General features: G+C 41.6%; 3 protein-coding genes across 17 annotated transcripts in view; 2 read left to right on the top strand and 1 right to left on the bottom strand.

The window, feature by feature from the left end:
• The window catches only part of ZKSCAN5 (zinc finger with KRAB and SCAN domains 5), a 30,309-nt gene extending 26,774 nt beyond the window's left edge, over window positions 1-3,535 (top strand). The window contains exon 8 of the mRNA XM_030300361.1: window positions 3,229-3,535. Coding sequence (XP_030156221.1) covers window positions 3,229-3,272 — 44 coding nt within the window. The 3' untranslated portion in view covers window positions 3,273-3,535. The remainder of the gene's footprint in view (window positions 1-3,228) is intronic.
• FAM200A (family with sequence similarity 200 member A) lies at window positions 2,418-11,538 on the bottom strand. Of its 5 annotated transcripts, none has more exons than XM_030300395.1 (2): window positions 11,457-11,538; window positions 2,418-4,323 (listed from the first exon to the last, which is right to left on the bottom strand). In XM_030300395.1, the coding sequence occupies exon 2, from the start codon at window positions 4,246-4,248 to the stop codon at window positions 2,620-2,622; it is 1,629 nt and encodes a 542-aa protein (XP_030156255.1). In that variant the 5' UTR covers window positions 4,249-4,323; window positions 11,457-11,538; the 3' UTR covers window positions 2,418-2,619. The 5 variants fall into 5 exon arrangements, with proteins under 5 accessions (XP_030156255.1, XP_030156257.1, XP_030156254.1 ...); XM_030300397.1 differs by having other exon boundaries at window positions 2,418-4,326; window positions 11,457-11,529; XM_030300394.1 differs by lacking the exon at window positions 11,457-11,538 and adding an exon at window positions 11,243-11,429.
• A 24-nt stretch (window positions 11,539-11,562) lies between these two features.
• Window positions 11,563-26,023, top strand: ZNF655 (zinc finger protein 655). Of its 11 annotated transcripts, none has more exons than XM_030300378.1 (7): window positions 11,563-11,668; window positions 12,641-12,803; window positions 13,968-14,053; window positions 14,164-14,241; window positions 14,454-14,580; window positions 21,712-21,816; window positions 22,362-26,023. In XM_030300378.1, exons 2-7 carry the CDS (start codon window positions 12,668-12,670, stop codon window positions 23,753-23,755), a joined length of 1,926 nt encoding a protein of 641 aa, XP_030156238.1. In that variant the 5' UTR covers window positions 11,563-11,668; window positions 12,641-12,667; the 3' UTR covers window positions 23,756-26,023. The 11 variants fall into 11 exon arrangements, with proteins under 11 accessions (XP_030156238.1, XP_030156234.1, XP_030156239.1 ...); XM_030300374.1 differs by having other exon boundaries at window positions 14,161-14,241; XM_030300375.1 differs by having other exon boundaries at window positions 11,570-11,668; window positions 12,638-12,803; window positions 14,161-14,241.
• The last annotated feature ends 353 nt before the right edge of the window (window positions 26,024-26,376 follow it).

Here is a 26,376-nt window from a genome sequence, read left to right as displayed (position 1 = left end):
ATCTGAATCTGTCAGCTCACATGTAGTAGAACTAAAGAGATACTAGGGGTGCCTGGGTGGCTCAGTCGGCTGAGCGTCCGACTTCGGCTCAGGTCATGATCTCACAGTTCATGAGTTCGAGTCCTGCGTTGGGCTCTGTGCTGGCAGCTCACAGCCTGGAGCCTGCTTTGGATTCTGTGTCTCCCTCTCTCTGCTCTGCTCTCCCTTGCTCACACTCAGTCTCTCTTTCAAAAATAAATAAAGATTAAAAAAATTAAAAGAACTAAGAGATACTATTCAAAATCAGAATGATACAGGGAGAAAAACTAAGGGTAATAAAGAAGTACCTACAGAGATACAGAAGATATAGCACATAAAAAATTACGGATATTCAAGGATAAATACTAAAATGGAGGCACTAGCATGTTTTAGAATTGATGTCAAGGACAGTTTTACCTCTTTACTTCTGTCTCTTGGTACCTCTGAGCATAATAAATCATGAGTTTGGTGCAGTATAGCAACTGTTCTATCCTTGGTGGGAAATAATACAAGTACAGTATGTATCACTGATTATAAGTGTGACCAGGAGAAAATAGGACCGCATTAGCACAAACCAGTCACCGTCTAGATAAATTTTCAGCTTAATCCATTGGGGTTAAAATCTTGTTTCTAAAAGAAACACAAAAGTTACATTTGTTGTACATCTGAGGATGTGCTTCTTTCTGTGCTCAGTACTTTAGGAGGTATGCTGGTATACTCCAGCTGAGGTGACAAAATGCTGCAGACTGGGTGGCTTAAACAGAAATTTATTTTCTCACATTTCTGGAGGCTGGAAATACGAGATCAGGGTGACAGCAGAGTTGGTCTACGGAGCCCTCTGTCTCCTTGGCTTGCTGACAGCTGTCTTCTTGCTGTGTCCTCATACAGCCTCTCCTTTGTGTGTGTGCACTCCTGGTAGCCCTTCCTCCTCTTACAGGGACATCAGTCCTATGGATGAGGGCCAACCCTATGACCTCATTTAACTTTAATTACTCCCTTGAAGGCCTCTTCTCCAAATGCAGTACAGTCCTCATCTGACAGATGAAGACGTGGAGGCACAGAGATATTTGACCGTGACTTGTTATCTCTGAAATGGAGCCTGGAGCCCGGGGTCTCTTAAATCCTAGCCTAGATAGTGCTCTACACTACAGTGAGAGAAAAGGTCTGCTTCTGATGTTTTCATAGCTTTCTAATTATCTTTCTGGCAGCAAGCTATGTGAACTTCACTCCCCATTTCAACACCTTCCTAGATAAATATGGGTGACTGGGATGTGGAAACTTGTTTTCCCAAAGTGGTCAATGCAATTCCAAATTGTCTCTGGTTAAATGGTGGTGGTGAGATACATGTATTAGTTATATCATCATGAGGAGACACAAAGGAAGCAGGTATTTGATCCAGAAGCGGCAGGATTTTAGATAGACTCCTCCTAACCTGCCACGGCCCACAAGGATGGTGCTGCTGTAAACTTGTATCTTGGAATTTGGCCAAAGGCCACTTGTCACTAATCAAAAGCCAGAGACCTTGATTGTAGGCAGGAGAAACCACACAAAGCAATCCTTATGGACAAAGAGAGAAGACTTGGTCTCTCCTGTCCCTTACTCAATTTGGATTCTATCACAAGGCCACCCTGCTGCCAGACTTTACCACCAACCCCTAAAACTCACCCTATACTGAAGTGGGTGAACTCACTGTTTAAGCTGTTCTCAGTGTAACTCACTGAAATTTTGCATGATTACCTGTTGATTACTTTGCAGTTTTCAAATCTATCAGACACTTGTTGCTTCTCTCTGCTTCCTTTTTACACAATAGCTTGAAACCTTGTTAGTTTTTTAACTGTTGGTGGTACCCTGTCACCTGGTTTTGCTGTAGTGATGTCCCTGAGTTTTCAGTTTTGCTGTCCTAGTTTTTAAGGAGGGATTTGGGAAAGTCAAAAACTATGCCCCATCACGGTCTTCTCTCTTGTGTCCCTTTGAAAGCAAGCGATACCTTCACCAAAATATCCTGACAGAGTGCCGTACATATGTATCTCATTGGCTAGAATTATAACACATGGCCATGCTTTAAAAAAAAAACAAAACAAAACAGTTTGAGAATGGTGTTAAACTATGATTAGTATCAAAGAGTCACTTCCTGGAATTAGAGCAAAAAAGGAAGAGCACATAAGCACAGAGAGATGGAGAAACTGAACCTGAATGGGGCTCTGCCTGAAAGGAAGAAGCAAGGCACCAGTGGTGGACAGGGGCACAGATCTAAGTAGAAGACTATGTACTAAGAGGGTTTTCAAAACTTACAGTAATCCCCAGAAAAACATTTCACATCATTATTCTGGATACACAGTCACATAACCCCTGTAACAGAAACAAGTTTCATGAAATGATACTACATAGAAAATGAAATGTAAATTCCAAATATAATTTTATTAATAAATACCATCTACGAAAGAAACCCTTAAAAAGTACAAAAACCACATTTCATAGCACTTTTCATTAAGTGCATCTCATCACACTTAATGCGATGGGTGTGCTTGCCTGTTCATAAGTTCATTCCAGTCAGGAACACATGAGGATAGGGCCACACGCATGTCAGGTGCACTGTTGAGCCTATGTCTTTGTTTTTAATCGTGTCAAGATGGAAAATCCTAGTTCACACAAATAGGTAGTTGTGAATGGTAATAGCAGCAATATACTCTTTCTACTTAGCAGTGGAAATTCATCTTTAATTTTAATCCAGAATGCTGATAGACTTAATGTCTTATAATAATTCCTCAGTGTGAAGGATGAACTGAGCTGCAATAATTCATTCTCTTCTTCGGGCACCAAGTTTAACTCAATGATTGATTCTGGGGTTTGAAATACAAAGGGATCTTTCATCCAAATATTTTCCTTTATTGATTCAAATTTCTCTTCTGGGAAGTAATGATGAAAGGTTTGAGACAAAGAAGTGAGATGCATCAATATCTCTGATTTTATTTCTTTTAAGCAGTCTTCATTAATAACGTTCTCTTCAATATGCTGCAACAGCGTTGGGAACATATAGTAGCTAGGGCGATTGCTTTTAAGTCTTGCTTGCCACAACAATAATGTCTTTTGGAATCCTAGAATACATTCAAGATACTGAAATATATCATTGTTCTTCCCCGGTACTTTAAAATGTAATTCATTAAGAATGCCAAAAATATCACTCAAATATGCCAATTTTGTTACCCATAGGTCATCTTCAAGAATATTTGCCAAATGAGATTGCTTTTCAGTGAGAAAAATGTAAATCTCATTCCTGAGTTCATATACTCTGCTCAATACTTTTCCTTGAGACAGCCAACGGACTTCTGTATGAAACAGTAAGTGGGTATGGTTAACTCCAATCTCTGAACAAAATATTTCGAGAAGTCGGCTGTTTAAGGAGCTTCCTTTAATAAAATTAACAATTTTCACTGCGTTTTTCAATACATCCATTAGACCTGGTGGAATTCCTTTGGACACCAAAGCTTCTTGATGAATAAAACAATGATTCCAAAGAGCCTTGTTATGTGTTACTTCTAACAATTTTTCAATAACCCTGCTGTGTTTCCCAGTCATATTTGCTGCTCCATCACTTGAAATTCCTTTACAATTTTTCCAGTTCAATTTATATTGACCAACAATGCACTTTTCTAATTCGGTAAATAAATCTAATCCCGTTATAAGTGAATTTAAACTTAAACAACACAACAGGTCCTCTGTAAAGTCATCTTGCCACACATACCTGACATAAATCAAGAGTGTTGGGCAGTTTGCAATATCCATGCTCTCGTCCAGTTGGATTGCAAAATCTACACCAGACTGCAACCGTGTAATAAGCATTGCCTCTAAATGGTTTGCAATTGTACAGATTCGACGAGATATTGTATTATCACTAAGGGGTATAGTTCTTAATTTATCAGCTGATTTATCATCAAAAATTGTACGTACCATATCCATACATGCTGGAAGAATAATTTTTTCAGCAGCCGTGTGAGCCATTTTCTCTTTTGCCACTCGATAGGCAACCAAATATGATGATAATAAGGCTCTCTCATTCATGGTTGTGGACCGACTAATAAATTGTGGGGATAATTCTATGCTATTTCTTCCCCTTTGAAAATGGCCTTCCTCATCTTCATCTTCCGCCTCCACTGTCACTATCACTATGCCTTCCACCTCCTGGGTGGCCTGTGGAGACAAATCTGCGGTATCCCTTGATTCAGCAGTCATTGTTCAGGTTGGAAGAACTGGCTCACTTGATCCAAATAAGGTCCTAGATGTTTTATGAGGCCAGTTTTTGCTATCCTGCTGAGCAGAAAAAATTTAAAATAGCAGTATGAAAAAGTAACATTGTATTGCCATGCTGCTAACATCTCATCCAAGTAGCATGAAGACAATTCACTAAATCCAATGGCATGCCACAGTAGATGCCGGATAACTGCCATTCATGTTAGCTGTGTGTAGGCAGATTCAGTACATCACATTATTTTATGTATACAGCCCATTTAATACCCACGGGAACCTTATGAAAGATACCAGTACCCCTATTTTAAGAAGCTGAGAAAGATTAATGTGCTAACAACATAGCGAAACAGATTCACTACTCAAACCCAAGTCTGAAGCCCAGGGTCCTGTGCTGCCACACTGCCACCTAGTCACTATAAAAAAAGCTATCAGGGGGCGACTGGGTGGCTCAGTCAGTTAAGCGTCCGACTTCGGCTCAGGTCATGATTTCATGGTTCGTGGGTTTGAGCCCGTTTTGGGCTCTGTGCTGACAGCTCAGAGTCTGGAGTCTGTTTTGGATTCTGTGCCTCCCTCTCTCTCTGCCCCTCCCCCATTTGTGCTCTGTCTCTCTCAAAAATAATCATTAAAAAACATTTTTTTTTAAAAAAAGCAATCTGGTCACTCTTAAAGTGACCAAGTATGGTAGACAGAATTACCCACTGGGGCACAGAGGAAAAAAAAGTTAAAACATGTATTTATATTTTAAAAATACTGAAACCCATTTAGCCTTTCCTGATAGCCCCATTTTTTGGTCCCCATCTCATAGCACTTATATTGTTAGCACTTGTGTTGCTGTTCTTATCTTTACCTTCCAACTATTAAATTTTCTTTCCTCATTTCTCTCCATTTTTAGTGATAGATCTGAAAATTCCATCTGTCTCTGCCATTTAAAGATGAGGGAAAAGGTATCTTGGTCTTTGCCATCTGGGTCAAAGTTCTAAAAGCAGGGACGGGGGAAAGCACACGTTCCTAGACATGTTCCCTCCTGGTGGAAGTATGAATCAAAATGAAGTGAAACTCCAAGAAGTGAAACTCAAAGATAGAGGGCTGAGGTCAGGAACAGAGTCACTCCTCCCTTGAACAGACCTGCATGGAGTGGTAGTGCTCATATTCTGGGCAGAGCAACAGAAAGACTGGGTTTTATTTTACATTTCTTGAATGATCCCAGCACTTAGTCCTCTTTCGACTTTAGACTCACTGAATTGTCTCCATTTCTAGTTTGATAGATGTAATTTTTTGATAGCTTTTACCCTGAAATTTAATTTGTAATGCTTTCATGCCTTATCTCACCTAGACTGCCCCTCAAGAGTAGACTTGTCTTTTGCTGTCATGGTTGCCCTTCAGTCACTTTATGTAGTTCCTTGCAACCCATAGACATTTAAAATATATGTCTGAATACAATGTCAATTTTGTGTTCATTTGTAGAAAGTTCAACAAATTCATTTTAAGCCTGGTATTTCAACACTTGGCAGGGCATGCCATTTATAAATTGAGACTGTGAAGTTATTTGTAAAACATCTGAGTAAGAACGGGAGGAATATTATAACAGTACAACCTTAAGGTACATAAATAAATTATGTGTCTATGGGTAAGTTACTTATATATCTCCCAGCAAACAATAAGGTTTCATTGATCTGCTTTCCATGTATTCTCCACAACTTGGGTTGACTGCATAGGATCTCTTCAACACTGATCTCTAAGTGTTTCCTTTGGTCCTCTGACACCTTCTCTCAATAATGTAAGTATCTTTCTGGTGGCAGTGTGGGAAATGGAGATGGGGCATTAGGTTTGGCCCAGCTGGATCTTTCAGTTAAATTCATTTATCAATGAATTTACAAGTTGGAAGGGCCCTTTGAGATAATTTAGTTAATTTTACGTAGGAAAAAATGAATGAACCCCACTTGGTGGGGTTTTATTCAAAATCATCCTAATCAGTGTCATACACAGCACTGGAAATGGCCTTCTAGTAGCCAAAACATTTTCCACTGCATCCTCACGACCCCCTTCATTACTCACCACTTCAAGTCAAGCACAATTACCTCCCACAACTGAAAAATCCACCTGATGTCTAAAATCATACATTTAAAATTCATAAAGTTCAGGGGAGCCTGGGTGACTCAGTTCAGTGTCCGACTCTTGGTTTCCGCTCAGGTCATTTTACCCTTCCTCAGTTTGGGACCCACATTTGGGCTCTGCGCTGTCAGTGCGTGGGCATTGTCAGTGCAGAGCCTGCTTGGGATTCTCGCTCCTCCTCTCTGCCCTCCCCTCCTCTGGCCCTCCCCCACTGGTGCTGTCTCCGTCTCTCTCAAAATAAATACACTATAAAAAAATTAATAAAGCTCAGAAACTGCAAGGGAAAAGAGTGAGGTGTGTGTAATCTTTCCTACTGCATCCAAATCACTTTACTCACTAGGTTTCAAACACTACCACCGTTAATGGTGGTGGGCTTGGAGGTGAGCAAGTGACCTGCACACATTTACGAAGCTTAACAAATTGGTAAAAACCCGAGGAGCTTGATAGCTTCGAGAGTCTTCCTCATTTTACATTCAGGATCTCTAGGAATGAGGGTGGGGGTGGGGAAGCCCTCACCAGAAGGAATGCAAATACGGACAACTGGGGAAACAGAGAAATTGGCCTCGGATCCTGTCTTCCACTATCCCCTGGGGTGAAAACCGAGGAAAGAAGGCCCAGGAAGAGCCCTCAGCGGACTGCCTCTTCCCGGTCCCAGAGGCATCTCAACCTGGCCCAGAAAACAAAACGCGTGCCTTTTCCGCTTGGATCCAGAGCTGTCTCTGCAGAGAGAGACGGCGTTCCCTACGGACGAGGCCGGAACACAGGGCAGGGACATGGACCCTCCACCCCGTCGGGGGGCGGTGATGGCGCGAGGGGGCGGTGATGGCGCGAGGAGCCGCGGAACACAGCTGTACACATCCACCTCTGTCCCCACCCGTCCACCCTGGCCGGACCCACGTCTCACCGTGAACCCCGGAGACGTCTGGGGGTGCTGGGGCAGAAAAGGGAGGTGACTCTTGGGGGGAGGTGGCAAAGGGCGGCGCACTTGGACCCACACCCTCTGCTCATCACAACCTTGATTGCGCGCACATCTGTGAGTCCCACAGAAGCCGGAAGTGCGTCAACACTTGTCTTTCAGAAGAGGGGTCCTCTCTAGGAACGCGGGAGGACTGTGGCCTTGTTCTCCACTTGACGGCCTTGTCCGGCTTTGGAGATCTCTCCCCTTAGCTCAGCTTTTCCCAGCCTGGTGAAGGGGGCTTAAGTTTCCTTTGCTACCATTCTTCTCAGATACTTCTGTTTCTCCTTTTTCTTACTGATGGCAATAATCCTAAGAATTCTAGTTATTAAACCGTATGACTACTTAGTGATTCTGTGTGTCAGAGGAACGGAAACAAAAATGTAGAGAGAAATATCAAAGTGAAGTCAAGAATGAATGGTTTCACAAAACCAAAGTCGTTGCTTCTCTGGAGACCGTGATTACGTACTGTCATTTGAATGGGTAGTAGTTTCAAAAATTTCATCTATGGGCAATAGACATTCTTTCCAGTACTAGACAGTTAAGATTCTGAGCTTGGCTAAAATTACCAGGGAGTTTTCGGCGTAATAATAATGGAATTGCTACAGTTCATCGAATTTTTTAAATTAAATTTTTAAAATGTTTATTTATTTTGAAAGACAGAGAAAGTGCACACGTGCGAGCAGGGGAGGGGCAGAGAGGAAGACAGAGAGAATTCCAAGCAGACTCTGCACTGCCAGTGCTGAGCCAAACACGGCGCTGGAACTCACCAACCATGAGATCATGACCTAAGCCGAAATCGAGTCCAGATGCTTAACCACCTGAAGTCACCCAGGCATCCCCAGTAAGTCGAATTTTGCTGTCAAAATGTTATCACAATAATTATGGCTTTTACGATTACTTTAAGAGTAGGTCAAGATACCTCACCTTTTATAAAACCGTAACTGAGACCTTGAAAGACTGACACACTCTAAATTCCAAGACAAGTCTGAGCACAACGGAAGACCCACAAAAGGAATAGCCACATGCTACAGAGGGTACCAATGACTAGGTGATACTCTGAGTAACCTTCCAAGCCCTAAATAATATCCCATTCTCTTTGATCTTGCTGATATTGTCACTGTTTTCTTTCTACTTCCCCATGACTCTTCAATAAACCACTCGAGTAAATCTTTGCTCCTTCATCACTGACTGGCTCACTAAACTATGGTCCTCCTTAAAGACCTCTTGGTCCTAGAACTTCTACATACTTCCTCAAATCTCCTTCCAGTGTTCCAAGTTGTCTCTAAGAGCCATTACATGGTTATACATTGTTTTTCTTTTGTCTAAACCCTGCCCTTTCCCCTTTGCCCCCAAGCCCCATTCCTACACTAAAGTACTTACAAGGTTCAGGAAGATAGGTTATTGAATGCAGACAGCTGGGTATGTTTTTGTATTTATGTAGTGTGTGTGGCAGGGACTGTGGGACCTTTATAATTACTCCATTCGTTGCCTACTGATCTACTGGCACAAGGAACTCAAAGTCGCCTGGCTTCCAGTTCACTGGAACATTTAATATATCTTCTAGAAATGTTCTTCCTGAGAATCAGAACCATAACCCAGAAGACTCTAGGTTTGAAGAAAGCACAAATTCCACCAGTGAGTTACTGAATATTATAGTAATAGGGGCCACTCCTGTTTCAACCTGTTGGTTTCTATACCCAAGTAGTCTTTCTATTGAAGACACAACACCATATATGTTATTGGTTCAATGCATATCATTGCATATACTGTACCCTGGAGGACAGCTCCCCAATTTTCCAAGGTGTAATTTAGCTGTGTCTTCAACATGCCATTCCATAGTTCTATCAGGCTAGCTGCTTCTGGGTGATGAGTAAGAACCATGAATTCTGTGATTACAAGTTCATTGTCAGACCTCCTTGACTATAAACCGGATTCCTTGATTTAAGGTAGGTCTAATGGATAAGGCATTCTACAAACCCTCAGATGATGGTGCCTATGGAGACAAAGCAGTCAGAGAAGACAAACCCATATTTAGAACATGTATCAGTTCTACTGTAATATTTTGCTTCTTTTGTATCTATTCATGCCTACTGTAATGGTGGACATATGGGAAAAATTAATGAAGTGCTCGACCCTTGGGAACCCTAGTAATAGGGGCGCCTGGGTGGCTTATTTGGTTAAGTGTCTGACTTAGGCTCAGGTCATGATCTCACAGTCCGTGGGTTCAAACCCCACATCAGGCTCTGTGCTGACAGCTCGGAGACTGAAGCCTGCTTTGGATTCTGTGTTTCCCTCTCCCTCTGACCCTCCCCCACTCATGCTCTGTCTCTCTCTTTCAAAAAAAATAAACATTAACAAAAAAGTAACATAGCGTAAGATAAAAATTACAAATTTTGTAAGTTGGTTAATTGTTGCCACCTCTGTCATCTGAAGAACTGCTGAAAGAAAATTTTGCTCAAAAGCAAAATAATAGTCTTAAAAAAAATTTTTTTTTAAGTTTGAGAGAGACCATGAGCAGGGAAGGGGCAGAGAGGGAGAGAATCCCAAGCAGGCTCTGTACTGTCAGTGCAGAGCCTGACATGAGGCTCGAACTCACAAATTTTGAGATCATGACCTTAGCCAAAACCAAGAGTTGGACGCTTAACTGACTGAGTCACCCAGGCACCCTGCAAAATAATAGTCTTACCACTCTTTGTTAGGGATTGATGCCTACTGGAGAGAAATGGACTTCTAAGAGAGTGCCTCTTATTGTCCTCTTACTGGAGCAAACTGCCTGAGTCAGCTAAAACTCAAGACACAAATGCACCACTGCCATAATTTGCTAATAAGGTACAACTTGTGGGGAAATGGCAACTCAGGAAAGAACTCCAAACTTATAGCTATCCTAGAATATTAGAAGAGATGTTAATGAAAAGGAGAAATAATGTGTCATCTATTTTCCCAGGGACCTCAACAGGAACAACAGGTATCACTAGGGAGTATATTTCTGTTCAACGCAAGAAGTTTCTAACTTGCTGTACAGCAAGCAATTGACTAAGCAGTGCATCTTCTGTGATGCTGACTCCCTTGCACCGGATACCGTAGACTAGAGAGATTGTGTCACAGTAGAAAGCTGCATTAGGTCAATGACACTCAAAAAGGAAAGAAAGGGTAAGCAGATCAGAACATCCCAGAGACTGATGTAATTTGAAAAAGCATATACGATGCCACACTTTTTTGTGTGTGGATTTTCTTATATTTAATTTGAAATGTCAAATATCACTGAAGGATAATACTTGATTTGTAATCTTAAAGAAGTCATATCTAAAGGCCCTTGCGAATCCCCTTTTTTATTCTTTAAGAGCCTTGCCAGGGGCACCTGGGTAGCTCAATCGGTTAAGTATCAGACTCCTGCTTTCAGCTCAGGTCATGATCTCAGGATTCATGAGATGGAGCCGTGAGATGATGAGCTCTGACCACGTGGAGCCTGCTTGCAATTCTCTCTCCCTTTCTCTCTAAATAAATATTTTTTAAAAAAGAAGAAAACTAAGAGCCTTGCCAGTCCCTAGCAGATCCAGTTCCACCAAAAGACATCACATTCTGTAAGGATCCAGAAGGTCACGATGCCCTCGGTACTTCTGTTCTAGCGCCTGGCCTGCCTGTCCGTGGGCTCCGCGCTTTACTTACCCCAGTTTCTGCACAGTCCCGTCCCTCTCCCCGCCCCCCCCCCCCCAGGAACGCAGCTCTCTTCCAGTCTCAATTTCTCTAAGAAACTCCCAACTTGCTCAATGCCCTGTCCCTCGGCCCAAAACATTAATGGACTCCGATCCCACGGTTTTCTGTGGTCCTCATACCACCCAAGAGCCTTCCATTCTCGCTTTAATCAGTGTATTTCGTACCCCTGTACTAGTTCCCCACCTGCTGACTTACAGAAGCGGGACCATTACGTCTGCCCCTCCACTCCCGGAACACGCACGACGTGAGCGGGCCACTACCCCGCGAGGACGCTTTCCCAAACCCGGGGCTGTCCTGGTCATTACTGGTACAATGGCTACAGAGGTTGCCGGCGGGGTCAGCACGGACGAAGCTCAGGGCCAGAGAAGTAAAACGAAGAGCCCTGCACTCGCACGTCACTGGTACTTACTCCACATCCGGGGCTCTCATCCGGGGCCCTCACCCAGGGGGCCCTCATCCGGGGCCCACCTTCCGCCCACGGCCACGGGACTCCGCCTCCGGAAGTGCCACTGAGAAGCGCCGGCCTCCAAGCGGTCTAGAGCGACCCCGGAAAGCCCAGGGCTGCCCCTAGAGCGAGGGTGTCCGCGACGGGACGGCCGCTCGGCCTGCCCCTCCTTTCGGGTGAGTTCCCGGTAGCAGTCCTGGGGTCGCGGCTAGGTTAGGCTCCCGGGGAGGAGGAGGAAGCGCCCGGGAACTCGGTCGACGGCGGTTCCCGTCCCCAGAGCTCTCCAGGGCGGGCGGGCGAGGGCCTGTTTTCCTTCAGTCAGGGTTCGCCCTGACGCCCAGCGAACCGATAGCCCCGCCGCCAGGACCCGGTGACTCTGCCCTGGTGTGAGCTGGGTTTCTGTGGCCCGCCCTCGCCCTTTTGGGATCGCGTCTTCTCCTGACAGGGAAGCGAGAGGAGGGCAGCGCCGGGCGAGGCCTTCTGAGGACTGGGCGCGAGGGCCCTTTCTGAGGGTTGTGGAAGCGGGACGGAAGCCTGTCGCGTCCTTGGCTTTGAAGGACGCCGGCCAAACCTGTTTGAAAACCGCAGCTCTTCCCAGGGTTACTGTCGGGCCAGTGGGAAGCGGCCTGCCCACCTAGTCTGTTGGCGAAGGGTCTGACCCCCCTGAGTGGAATTTTGTTATTAGTCAAGCCCATTTAGTAATTCAAAGTGCGATGACCGAGCGTTTACCAAATAATTTCTCAGGGGTCTGCTGAAAAAATAATAAATAATCATCACTGGCATACTTTTCTAGGTACAGACTTGAGCCTTGAAAGAAGTTTGCGTATTTCAAATATTTTAAACTTTCCACAGAACTCTATTAAGTTGTACTTCCTTGTTTGTTTGTTTTTTTCTTGAAATATCACAAATTCTGAATTGGTGGAGAGTTTAAATAAACCATACTTGGACCATATGGTTTGGTTCATAGCTATTTGAAACGGAAATTTTTCCATTTTTTCTTTCTGTTGTTTTGTTTAGGTGGGTAAATCATTTGTAGCTGTTTTTGTGGAGTATCTACAGCGTGTCAGATATTTTGCTCAGTCCGGAGGATGTAAAATAATGGGCCGTCTTAACTTGTTACAATAATTTTTCCCACTCTCACCCAGCAGTGATGATCGTTGTCCTCCAGAACAGGGATGGAGGAAATACCGGCCCAGGAAGCAGCAGGATCAGCACTTGTCCAGTTCCAGTCTTTGGGGAGCCAGTCTGAGGGTCTGTCCCCAGAGCCTCAGTTCGCGCAGGACACCGACATGGAGCAGGAGCTCAACGGGGGTAAGGCAGAGAGAGCCCTTCAGTCCAATTGAATGGGAGTTGCAGTGGGGCTCCCGGGCCTGGTACTTAGGAGGCCAAGAACTTCGATAAGAAGATGGCCCCCAGGGTGTCTGGAAGGGAAGGACAGATGTGACTCAGTTCAGTCCTGGTCTTGGGCTCTTATATTAAGGACAGCCTTTCTTTCTTTAAGAGGCAGAGTGGTGGCATTCACTCTGCTTTAGCTATTTTTCATTCGTGCAACCTTTACTTTATCCCAGACTCATTTCTAGGATAACGCTGCTTTTACTGCATCTCACAATCCTCGCCTCCTCGCTTTTACTTCCTCTTAGGTTGAGGGCCCATCTCTCCCCCTGTTCCTTTCACTTAGTTTCTTCCTTCCTTGATGACTTTGCGAGCTTTGCCACCTGCCATTCTGTTGCAGCTGCAGTGTTTGTGACTAATCTGATTTTGGCCAAAAAAACCAACCATTTAATTCCTTGGTTGAGCACAATGCGTGTACACATATCACATATTGACTCTACAGTAACATCTTTATGTAAAATCGTATAGATAGGTTGATATGTCTGGTACGTTTTTTTGTTTTGTAAGAACCTCCTCTGAGATTACATGTGGCCAACTGCAGTGCCTGAAATAACTTACGTGTCAGCAACTCACACTGCGAGTGCCACGGTGTGTAGAGTGTTGTGGAAAGGATGGTGAGGAAACAGGTGACCATTCTTTATTCTTGGGAGCCTTACATGCTGGTCGTAGAGACAGTGCCAGTTCACATAAAGGCTTAATGAAATTTACAGAACAGGGTCTGGGAGAGCGTCAGAAGCTGACTAAATAACCACTGCCCTGGACAAGTCACTGCAAGTCTTTATGCTTTGCTTTGCCCATCTGCAAAACAGGTATAGTGCTTACCCTTCTGTTAGGGGAATGTCCTGTCATGAGAATAAAGTGAGATATCAGATTTCTTAAGAAAATCCTGTATCAGGTCTAAATGTGGGTAAGGAGGGCATGCCAGTGCTGAGAAGGAGCAGAGTAGACGCACTCAGTACCTGATAAATGTTGATTGGTGTTACTAGAATGTTGATGTACAGAAGGGTCCCACTGACTCCCTCTTCTGTCAGGGAGCCCTGGGGAAGGGCTGCTCTCACTCTTGGCTCCTTTCTCCTCCCTCAGCTCCACCTGTTCCCCAGGTGCCTGCTCTTCCCCATGAGGGAAGCCCAGGAGACCAGGCAGCCACGCTCCTGCCAGCCAGGTACCAGGTGAGCTGAGGAACCCTCTGCTTTTCCTCAGGGACTGTTGCTACTGATTGAGTGTGGCCCTTCCCTCAACCCATCCGTAAACCCTGCCTGAATTTTTTTTTCAATAGCAGACCCCCAATTTGGAAATTGATCCTCTTCAGAGACCTGGACTTCACACAAACCACCTTCCCATCTCCCCACCACCACCAGTAAACACTGTTCCTTCTCTATCCCTGGTGCTGTGATGGGCGTTTATTAGATATTAAAGGTTAAGGAACTTATTCCCTAGATTCTAGTCTCTTCTCCCTCCTCCCCAGCTTTGCTACACAGTGGACACCCTCTTTGTGTCATCTCCTTCATTTTCTGGCCATGATGCTCTAGTGGCCTCATTCCCCAGCGCAGCCAGGCTGTATTATTTCAGGAGTTTGTGACATTCGAGGATGTGGCTGTGCACCTTACTCGAGAGGAATGGGGATGCCTGGACCCTGTTCAGAGGAATCTCTACAGAGAAGTGATGTTAGAGAATTATGGGAACGTGGTCTCAGTGGGTAAGGACTTTCTTATTATTCAGTTTACCTTTTAGGATTTCTTTACTTCCTTGGTTTCTGAGGAGGTGTGAGGTCTCTGAGAACGTAGAGTGTGGCTCAGATTCCAGGTCTTAGAACCTCTGAATCCTCCATCTTCAAGGTCATCTCCTCTGGGAGTGGGTTTTCTTTGGGGGTTTCAAGATGAGACGTTTTATTCCTTATTTGTAATTAATGATTGCTGCTTTTGTGGGACATCTGTTCCCTGTTAGAAAAGGGAAACTTGCTTGTGCTTGGCTTAAATTCTTGACTTCCCTATCTTTTCTTTTTTTATGAGAGGGACCCTAGAGCCTCCCAATCCACAACCACTTTCTTTCTTGGTAATTCATTGTCTCTGTATCTGAAAGCTTTCCATTTTCTTTGGAAAAAGAAATGCTTTTTTTTTTAAGATAGGCTAAAATCCTTGTTGAATAATCCCTCACCTCTTAACATCCCTAAATTCACCTCTAAGCAGGCAGAGTTGGAGAGATTTCATTTAAAGACCTGACTCACTGTGAGTCTATTTCAGTGAGTCATCCAGATGGTAGTTCTAAGTAACCTCACCCTGGGCAGAAGTATCAGCTTTAAACTGAGTCTCTCCTGGGTCATTTGGATGGTACAGTAGGCTGCTGGGCTTAGGCAACCTGTAGGGCTATTGGCAGCCCACTTGATTTGAACATCCCCCCTTTCCTCCTTTTTTGCCTGTCTCTGCTGCTTTTTTTTTTTTTTTTTAATGTATGAATATATTTAATCACACTCTTCTTTTCTCTCTCTCTCTCTCTCTCTCTCTCTCTCTCTCTCTCCCCCCCCCCCCCCCCTTTTTTGGCTTTGCCTATGCTGGTGCCATCCAGGGTGTTCCTTTGTCTCCTTGATTACACTCAGGATTAAAGAAGTCTTGTTATCTGTGGGGAGGCAGTCTGCCCACTGGAAGGTTTTTAGTGTGTTTCCCATTCCTGGCTCTTTGATCTTTGTAGGCATACTTCTCCGCCTTCCTACCACCCGGATTCATAGTGTGAATTCCTGCCCGGCCCTGAGTCATACCCAGGCAAGTGCTTTCTCTGGAGAAACACTTGCAGTTCTTTCAGCAGGAATCTCCAAGAGATGGCCCAGGTATCGGCTTCCCATCGATATTGCTCGGCCCCGCTCGGAAACTCCTTTTCCACGATTGTAAGATATTAACACTTGATCGATGCTCTCAGGATGCCATCACTATGTAAAATTGCAGCTCCTCAGATGACCTTTGTTAAATTTCTGAAGGGCCGAGGAGGCCCTCCGTTGCAGCCAGATGCATTTTGAACCTGAGTTATGAGTTCATTCATAAGCCACGGTTGGGGGTCATCTATTTGTGTTCTGTGAAACCACAAAGTTCAACTCCAGCTCTTCAGTTATGATCTTTTCATGTTATTTTAGAATGTGGGACATATGCTGTGCACTGTTCTTTTCTGAGTGAACGTGACCCTGCCATTTCTGTAGCCTAATTTTCCTGCAACTCCTGGCCTTTCCTCATATTTAACACTCTAGTCTTCTCCTTTACGTCCCTGTGGCCCCTTCCAAGGCCCTGCCTTTGTCTCCTTTACTCTTTGTGGTGCTATACAGATTGACGCATTTATATGACTTTTCCGGATCAAGTTTTCCTTAGCTCTGTCCTTCACGGATGGGAGATGGGAGGGCAAAAGAATTGAATTTCCTTATTTCAGGGTATTAAACTGAATGTATATTTAACAATTTTGTAAACTGTAAAGTGATATGTAATTGTAAACTACTGTTAATTTTATCTAATAATTACATAATTTCCAACAGTTAACCTGTCTACTTTTTGGAGTAAAAAAAAAAAACTTCTTAGCACTTTAATCAGCCTAATAGCACAACATGCTGTTGGACTGAATTTTTTTCTCTGTCATCTCTGCACATATACAGGACGTGCATGCACACTCACACCTAATGGGTACAAATGCACACAAGAAGCCCTCCTATTCAACTTGCTTTGGTGACCAAGTCAGCAGCATCTTTTTAGTAATTTTTAAAAATTTTTTTAAATCTTTTTTTTGAGAGAGAGACAGTGCAAGCAGGGGAGGAACAGAGAGACAGGGAGACACAGAATCTGAAGCAGGCTCCAGGCTCCGAGCTGTCAGTACAGAGCCTGACGCGAGGTTTGAACCCACGAACCATGAGATCATGACCCGAGCTGAAGTCGGCCACTTAACTGATTGAGCCACCCAGGTGCCCCAGTAATTATTTTTTACAAAAATTAGGAGATGCTTTTCATTTTTGTGGGCTCGGCAAACTTCACCTGAAGTTTAAGATTTTACACTTAATTAGCTTAATGTTTGGTGTTGTAGAATAAGGACATTATAATTCAGTCCCTGACTTAGCAACCCCACTATCAAGTTCTTTTTCCCATGGCAGTAGCTCAGAGTTGTATTTGCAGCAGACATCAAAACTTTGTTCCTTTTGGATAAGTGCTTCTACTATAAAGTAGTAAATATACAAAGTATGAACAGCTGAGCTATAAAAAAGTAAGTAAAAAAATCAGACTTTTCATTACCAAATCTAAAAAGAACCATATTCTATTGACAACGAGTGGATTACTGGCTTGAGGGTCACCAAAGGGGAGTCATTTGTGACTTAGTTCAGGAGACCAGGAAAGTGGTCTGGATTCCATTTCACACAGAGGCAGTGTGGGCAGGTGCCTTTTTAGATAACATCATTGGAAACATGCTTATCAAAATTCTGGTTGTTGATAAGTTGATAAATCAGGAAGTGTTTGACACATACCTTTTACTTTTTGAAGTTGATGTCATGAGGACAAAAATGATTTTCTATAGAATATCTTTTACTGCCAGTCTACTATTTATTGAGGAGTCAGCGTGTTACGAGGTACTGTACATATCTCATTTAATTCACCATAACCCTGTAAAGTAGTTATTATTCTATTTTATACGTGAGGAAACTGAGGCTCAGAAAAGTCAAGTGATCCACTCAAGGTCACAGCTAGGCTTAGGACTCAGATCTGACTCTGACACTTAGGCTCTTTTTCACTATTTTACCCCTTAGAACAGTTAGTCCAACCGTATATAGAGTGCTTGTGTGTGTGTGTGTGTGTGTGTGTGTGTGTGTGTGTGTGTGTGTTTAATGTTTATTTATATTGAGAGGTAGAGAGAGAGAGAGCCTGAGCTGGGGAGGGGCAAAGAGAGGAAGAGAGAGAATCCCAAGCAGGTTCTGCACTGATAGTGCAGAGCCCGATGCAGGGCTCGAACTCACGAACTGTGAGATCTTGACCTGAGCCGAAATCAAGAGTTGGAGCGTAACTGCCTGAGCTACCCAGGCGCCCCTGTAGTGTTTTTTATATTCTTATGGCTCTAATACTCTGATGACAATTAGAAGTAGCCATGAAAAATTGTACAGAAGTGCATAAGGCTGTACAGTTTGGGAACAGAAAGAGCATGCATTCAAAAGGAAACTGTGTTAGGGGTACATTCCACTAAAATAGGTATCTATGCAAGAACAATACTGCTAAGGAGAGATTTTATTTGTGTATTTATTAAGGACCAAGAAGAAAGGCATAAAGCTTCCATGTGGCAAAAATCTTAGCATAACTGGTTCAGGCAACAAACCAAATAATGAGGTAAATTTTAAATGTTATTTATTTATCCAAGGTTCTGTTTAAATTCAAGTTAGTTAACATATAGTGTAGTACTGGATTCAGTTAAATGTTATTTTTAAAGACCAAATTAAGTTAAAAATAAATCTAATTGGAGAACTGTAAAGGTTTAAATATAATTAATCAAAAGGCTTTAATAAAATAATTTTAGATAGGAAAAATTTAAAGTAAATGCATATTTTTGAAAGCATAGAGTTTTGACTTTAAAATTTAGGATAAAGGCATTCAGATCAATGACAAGAAAACCTGCCTTCATGCTTCCTGTGATCTTTAAAATGGTAGATTTGGAAAGAATGTAAATTGTGAAATCAGACTTGGGTTTATCTTCCCAACTGTGATATATTGAACAAATTATTTAAACTGATAATGTTTATCTTCATCTATAAAACATGAAAAATAACGTATGCCTTTCTGGGTTTGTGCCAGGGATTAAATTAGATTAAATTACGTGTATAAGTACCTGGCTGATAGTTACTTAAATGCTTTTTTGGAAAGGACTGCAAGTGATAATGAGATATAGACCAGATTTTTATATATTTTTTTATTTAACGTTTATTTATTATTGAGAGACAGAGAGAGACAGAGCATGAGCAGGGGAGGGGCAGAGAGAGGAGGAGATGCAGAATCCGAAGCAGGCTCCAGGCTCTGAGCAGTCAGCACAGAGCCCGACGCAGGCTCGAACTCATAAACCGTGAGATCATGATCTGAGCTGAAGTCAGATGCTTAACCGACTGAGCCATCCAGGTGCCCCATAGACCAGATTTTTAAATACAAACAAATTTCAGGAGCGTGTTTGAATTATTTCTTGATAGGGGAATTTCCTCAAATTGAATATTGCTCATACTGTTGCCAAGGAGTTAGGATTTTTATTATAAGGAGAGTTTTATTTCTTTGACATTAAGTGATCTTTTTAGTTTCCTTTTAATTGGAACATCCACGACTCCAAATCTGTTGGATCTTGGCTCTCCATGTATTATTCTAATAACTTTCTCTGTTGTTTTTATTGTTTTCACCCTTTACTCCATCGTCAACGTGTTGGTCCTCTGTTCTCTTTCTGTACGAATTTTGGAGGAAGGGTTTCATTCATAGTCATTGTTTTTTTACTAGTAGATTATGTAAAAGCCAGGCTCTGAAGTAAGACTGGCTTTGAGCCCTAGCTTCACCTGTCATTGTGACCTTGGGCAAGTTACTTAACCTCTCAGTCTTCATTTTTTTTATTTGGGAAATGGGTATGACAATAGTTTCTACTTTGTAAAGGTAGGATGAGTATTAAGTTAGTGAAAATTTGTAAAGTTCTTTGTGTGGTACTTTGCACCTACGAAATGAGCAGTAAACCTTAGCTTAATATTTTAATGATACTGATGATACAGGTGACTTTAAGTCTATTTCAAACCCTGTTCTCTCATCTAAACTGTGGTCTTGTATTTCTAGTTGCCCAGCAGGCATTTTCTTTTATACCTGACTGCATTACATTGGACACAGTCTAAAATCAAATCCTTCTGGGGTCCCTGGGTGGCTCAGTCAGTTAAGTATCTGACTTTGGCTGAGGTCGTGATCTCACGGTTTGTGAGTTCAAGCCCTTCATCAGGCTGTCTGCTGTCAGTGCAGAACCCTCTTCAGATCTTCTGCCCACTTCCCCACCCCTCCCCCATTCATGCTCATGCTCTCTCTCAAAAATAAATAAACGTTAAAAAAAAGTTAAAAAATCAGGGGTGCCTGGGTGGCTCAGTTGGTTAAGCATCCGACTTCGGCTCAGGTCATGATCTCAGGTTCGTGCGTTCGAGCCCTGTGTCGGGCTCTGTGCTGACAGCTCAGAGCCTGGACTGTGGTTTGGATTCTGTGTCTCCCTCTCTCTCTGCCCCTCCCCTGCTCACACTCTGTCTCTCTCTCTCAAAAATAAACATTAAACACATTTTTTTTTAAATAAATAAAATCAAACCCTTTTTTCCACATTGTTGTGTGTAGGTGACGTAGGTGTATAGAGTAAATAACCAAAATTTGCTTCAGTTATCAAATACTTAGAAACACCTTAGTTAATACTGAGTTAAAGTTGCAAATTATGTTGTCAGAATTCTGAGCAAAATATTTGCTGCTTCATGCCACACTAACTTTTTAATTTGAAAAATTATTTCATTTGGTATGGAGGACCTTAACTAAATAAGCATCCAGAAGGGGAATAGACTATTAATGCTCAGCAGGAATTCAGAAACATAGTAAAGCCTTTCTTGTATCTGTTCGCATCTGCCTGCTCATAGGCTCTCACATGGAATCTCAAGAGGACAGCTGTTGGTTTGTAATATTTTCCAGGCCCAGTGCCCTTTTAGAAACACTGGTTACCTGTTACATGTTAACACTAGGACACAAAATTGGCATTCAATAAGTAGCTTTTAAGTAAATGAGTCAAAAGAAATGCAAGATAGAAGATATATTGTCACTGCTAATGAGAGTTTATAAATAAAGTAGGGATGATAATTCCTGAAACCAATTAAATAAAAGTCCATAAACTACATTTTATAGTGACATGTCAGGATAAGAGAACAATAACAAATTGTGTAGATATTCAGTAAGTGGAGAGGAAGGCTTTTGGATTTGAGGGGCTTGAGCTAGACCACCTCGTATGTGTGCCACAAGAAGCTTTCTCGGCTGAACATGTATAAAAACTGCCCCTTTAGTACTATAATAGTTCTGCCCCTCAGGATCAGACTGCTTCTTGCTTTTACTTTGAAAGAGATTAGATCCTAGCAATTCATTATATAAGCCAGAAAAAGACCGTTTTTATGTGGAAGTGCACTTTTATTGCACTTTCTTCTTTATACCGCATTATAGTTAGTTTGTATCTGTCTCTAGGTACTTTGCTTATAGGAGACACCCCATAGATGTTTGTCGAATAAACAAGAGTGTAAGCTCCTAACGGATAAGAATGTGTTATTTTTTTGTTTCCTCATGTGCCCTGAAGCAAATTGAGATTGGTTCTTAGAGCATTTATTCAGTCTTCACTAATTTTGTTGCTGTAGTTTAGCACACCACATAATAGGTGCTTGAGTATTCACTTTCTTCCAGTCCAGCAGAGTTATATTTTGATGACTTCCCTTTTGACCAGGTCTCATATTTGTAGACCAGGTCTAATACAAAGGTTGATCTATAGGCAACAGCTAAAGAGTGAAAATGATCACTTCTGTGAAAACACATAAACACCCTTGCACAGATTCCCTTGTCTGAGTACTATTTAAATGAAAACCTCTCCCAAAGTCATCAACTTGCCCTGTAATACACCCCTTTCTGGAGCACCAATAGGAGATCCTTGTAGAGGATCTTTGCCCTTCTCACTCTCCAGGCCTTCCCTACTGTCTTCTGAGAATTTACTTTCTCTCCATTAGCCATTAGTTAAGAGAAAAAGTGGCTGGTGTAGTATCTGGGGATAAATTGCCACATCCCATTTCCTTCTCTATGAGCAGGATTTCCATTTCCCAAGCCTGATGGGATCTCCCAGCTGGAACAAGATCTACAGGTCTTTGATCTGGAAACTAAGAATAGAGAAGTCTTAAGAGATGACTGCTCAGGTGAGTAAGGTAGAATCAATCAGATGGAATTAGTAGGGAAATAAGAGTCCAGTTGTGGAGCCAAGTTGTAGCCGCTTTGGCAATCAGAATGAAGAGCTCGGCCTGTATACCAGATGGAGAGAGCTCCTTCCTTTTCCCTTCAGTTTTGATGACTTCTTTGCATTTATTTTATCCCTTGTCATCCACAAGTTGTACTGGGTCCCTACTCAAGTTGCTTATCTATAATTCTTTTTGAACTATTTCCCTTCTATCTCCTTTGAAACACCTTAATTGACTACCTTCTTGCTCTGCTGAAAACCCTGTTTGCACCATACCCTGAACCATTTGGATACTACATCACTGCTCTTAGTCATGCCCTTGTATCTGCTGTTGAGATTCTGTACCAGTACTTCTGAGTAAATAAACTTCTCTCATTTTAGTAAATTTTAGATTAGTTTTCTCATCTCTGAGGGTTTTTTTTTGTTGTTGTTGTTGTTGTTTGTTTGTTTTCCCCTAAGCATAGGGTACAGATTACATTTGCATTTTCTATTTATATATTGAATCAGATGGAGAGACCAGAGAAGAGAACAAGCTGTTGATTCCTAAGCAGGAAATTTTGGAAGAAGTACATTCATACAAAGTGAGAGTAGGAAGACTCAAAAAGGATATTGCCCAAGTTCCTGGGACTAGAGAAATGTCTAAACCTGAGGACAGATTAGAAAGGCTTCAGGAAATCCTAAGGAAATTTCTCTTCCTGGAGAGAGAGTTTAGGCAAATAACAATCAGCAAGAAAACCTTCACCAGTGAGAACAATGAATGTAATGAACCTGAAAAAAGCTTCAGTCTGGACTCTACCCTTGATACAGATCAGAGAGTTCTTAGAATACAGAATATTGATGACATTGATAAGTATGATATGGGCGTAAACCAGAATTCAGCTGCTGGTAAACATGAACAAATAAATCTAATACAGGATATTCAGAGTAGTGAATATAAGGAAAGCTTAATGGATCTCTCCCACCTTAGTAAATGTGAGAGCATTTCTGCCACTGAGAAATCCTATAAATGTGATACATGTGAGAAAGTCTTCCATCAGAGCTCTGCCCTTTCTAGACATCAGAGAATTCATACCAGAGAGAAACCCTACAAATGTAAAGAATGTGAAAAATCTTTCAGTCAGAGTTCAAGTCTTAGTCGACATAAAAGAATACACACTAGAGAAAAGCCCTATAAATGTGAACCATCTGATAAATCCTGTGAAGCATCTGATAAATCCTGTAGTCAGAGCTCAGACATAACTCCACATAAGAGGATTCACACTAGAGCAAAATCTTATAAATGTAGTAATTGTGAAAGGGTCTTCAGTCGTAGTATACATCTTACTCAACATCAGAAAATTCACAGAGAGATGCCCTGTAAGTGTACTATATGTGGCAGTGACTTCTATAATACCTCATACCTTGTTGAACATCAGAAAGTCCACTGTGAAGAGAAAGCCTATGAATACAATGATTGTGGGTTGACCTTTGTTAAACATCAAGGAAGTCATCTCAGAGAAAAGCCCTATACGTGTAATGAATGTGGAAAAGACTTCAGATTGAGTTCCCATCTTATTCAGCATCAAAGAATTCACACAGGAGAGAAACCACACAAATGTAATGAATGTGGAAAAGCTTTCAGTCAAACTTCATGCCTTATTCAGCATCACAAAATTCATGGGAAAGAGAAATCCTATGAGTGTAATGATTATGAGGAAAGTTTCAATCATAGCTCAGATCTTGTTCTTCAACAAGAAGTCCTCTCTAGAGAAAAGGCCTTTGATTGTGATGCATGGGAAAAGAACCTCAGTCAGAGAGCACACCTTGTTCAACATCCAAGAATTCATACCAAAGAGAAACCTTATGAATGTGATGAACGTGGGAAGACCTTCAGTCAAATTCAGGCCTCCTTCAATATCTGAGAGTTCATACCAGGGAGAAATCATATATGTGGTGAAGACTTCAGTCACAGCTCAACCTTTATTCATCAGAGAATCCACACCAGAGAGAAACCGTCTGAATGTGATGAATGTAGGAAAACTTCATCAACATCTGCAAATCCATACCAATGAGAAAACCTACCAATATATTGAATGTGGTAAATGCTTCATGCTGTTTTCATACCTTAGTCACCATTGGAGAATTCATACTGGAATAAAATTCTGCCACTGTAATGAATGTGAAATAGCCTTCAAGGAAACTACCTTGTTCAGCATCAAATTCATTCCATGCAGAAAGCCTATGAATGTAATAAACATATGCACATGGGAAGATTCAGTCATATTCTACCCCTCATTCAACATCATTCCATACCCAGGAGAAGCCATTCGAGTGTAGTAAATATGACAAATCTTTCAGTGAGAGTTCAAGTTTTTTTTTTTTTTTTTTTTTTTTATCCTTAGAAAGTCCAGACTAGAATCTAATCTAATGCAAATGGAAAAATTTACCATATTTCAGGCTTTACTCCACATCAAAATACTGGAGTGAAAATTTTATATAAAATTTTAATATATAGCCCTGATCTTTTTCATTGCAGAAGAATATAGTCTGAGAAGTGACTTGGTGAATGCAGTGCTGTTTCCTCATGGCATTCTTTTATTTAATAGGTGGTGTACGTAGGTATATAAACTTTATTTATGGAACTCATTTAAGCTATTTTTAAAAATATGGCCTATAAATAATTTTATTTTTCCTCAAATTGGTTCCTGTTATAGCTTCTCTAAGATATTGTTAATACACCAATGTACAAACATACTTCTGGAAAGTAGCTCGTTTAGCTTTTTCTGCTGTCCTCAGCCCAAGATTTTTTCAAAACAGACTCTTAGGTCTGCTGTTTCCTGAGCATCCTACTTCCTATTCCTTTCCAGCCACAACACTTGGATTCCTGTTGATTTCTCCATTCTCTTAGCACCTTCAAATGATGGTTTTCTAGTGTTAAGCTTTTCACCAGCAGGTATACCGTGATGTTGCTGTCTTCTTTCCTAAAGTTGAAGCATCTTCCTTTAAAAAGAATTGGATTTCCACGTCCTGTCCATCCAAGAGTTTGAAGGATTCTATCTCCCATGTATTTGGGGCAGGCAGCTAATAAATACTTTCAAATGACACCCACATTCTTAGCTGCCTTGTCTGCATCCACGGCCCTCTAATAAGAGATGATAAGAACATCAGGGAGCCAACAACACGCCTGGTGGTCTAGCTGCATTCATTCAGCGCCTAATCTGCATGGTGAAGTTTAGAACTATCTTATATACTTCTGTTGAAGGCCAGCAAAATGCTCAGGTCTGCTTTTGATAGAGCAAAATATAAAGAACCTATACAAAAAAGTCTGAGAACTTCATAAGGGAATGCAACTTTTCAAAAAAGATATTGCTGCTCTTAGGTAATATCTCTAGAGAGAGTATTTCAAGAGAGTGTCAGGTCTGTTCCTGGTAAAATTTTAATTACTACGCTTGCTTCTTTATCTGTTTGAATTTTTGCCCCCCAGTCTCCCTCATCAATGCAAGACAGTATTTGAAGTGTGGGAGCTTTGTGTATAATTGTTTATTCATCATCACGTTTTCTGTATTATACCAGAGTCCACAGACCATATAAAAGAACTTGGGTTTTTTGATCACAGATGTCGGGATGTCCAGAGTTCAGGGTCACTGTTAACACTTCGCCAAGAATTCATGACTCTTCAGGTGATGTCAAAGCATTTTATTATATTTTGTTATATGTTTCCATCTTAAGCTTCATAACATTTTGTGAATTAGACAAGTGTTATTTAACATTCTTTCTGTCATTCCAGCAAGTGAGGCCTTTGTGATTCAGATGTTACAATATTCACTAGAGATCCTCAACAAATATATAAAAATCTATTGCTTATTCTATTAGCCTCTTATGGCTAACCTCTAGGATAGTTCTACGACTATATTTTGCCGCTTAGCCATCAGCAAGCATAGGATCTTATCAGGGCAAAGTAGAGAACTAAATGAATTGATTTAAATGTAAAAGCAAATGAAAATGCATGTTACTTTCCTTGTCTATGAATGTGTATCCCTTTATGTACAGAGACCAGTGGTCACTTCTGTTAATTATGAAACAGATTAATCCCTAAATAGCAGAATATGTAAAAAATCACATGTATGCAATTGGTTTAGGAATGTGCTTTTGTACTTCCACTTGAATAAAGGTGTGTTTGATACTCAGAATCTGTTTCAAAAATATCTAAAGGCCTCAGCCAGAAGCATTTGAAAATCTTGGAGTCACCTTCCTGGCTGCAACTTACTTCCTTCCAGAAACCTGCTTCACAACAAGAGTGGATCACTCTTCTTCATACTGATACAAAGCTTGCTCTTCCACAGACTTCTGGAACAAAGTCTGAATGTTTAGGGTCTTAAAGGTTTTTCGATTGGGATGTTGTTGGCACATAAATAGATTGAGGTTTCAGAGAGCTAGGCAGAATAAGTAAAACGTTTAAAAAATGAGAAACCAAAATAATCCTCAAGGAGAATTAACTTGTCTCTTTAAGCTTGCAATATTTAATCAGTCCAGTATGAGTTTG

Source organism: Lynx canadensis, chromosome E3, assembly GCF_007474595.2.
Source record: "Lynx canadensis isolate LIC74 chromosome E3, mLynCan4.pri.v2, whole genome shotgun sequence".
Taxonomy (NCBI): Eukaryota; Metazoa; Chordata; class Mammalia; order Carnivora; family Felidae; genus Lynx; species Lynx canadensis.
The sequence above is the reverse complement of the archived record's forward strand: the minus strand, read 5'-3'. Positions and strand labels throughout refer to the sequence as shown.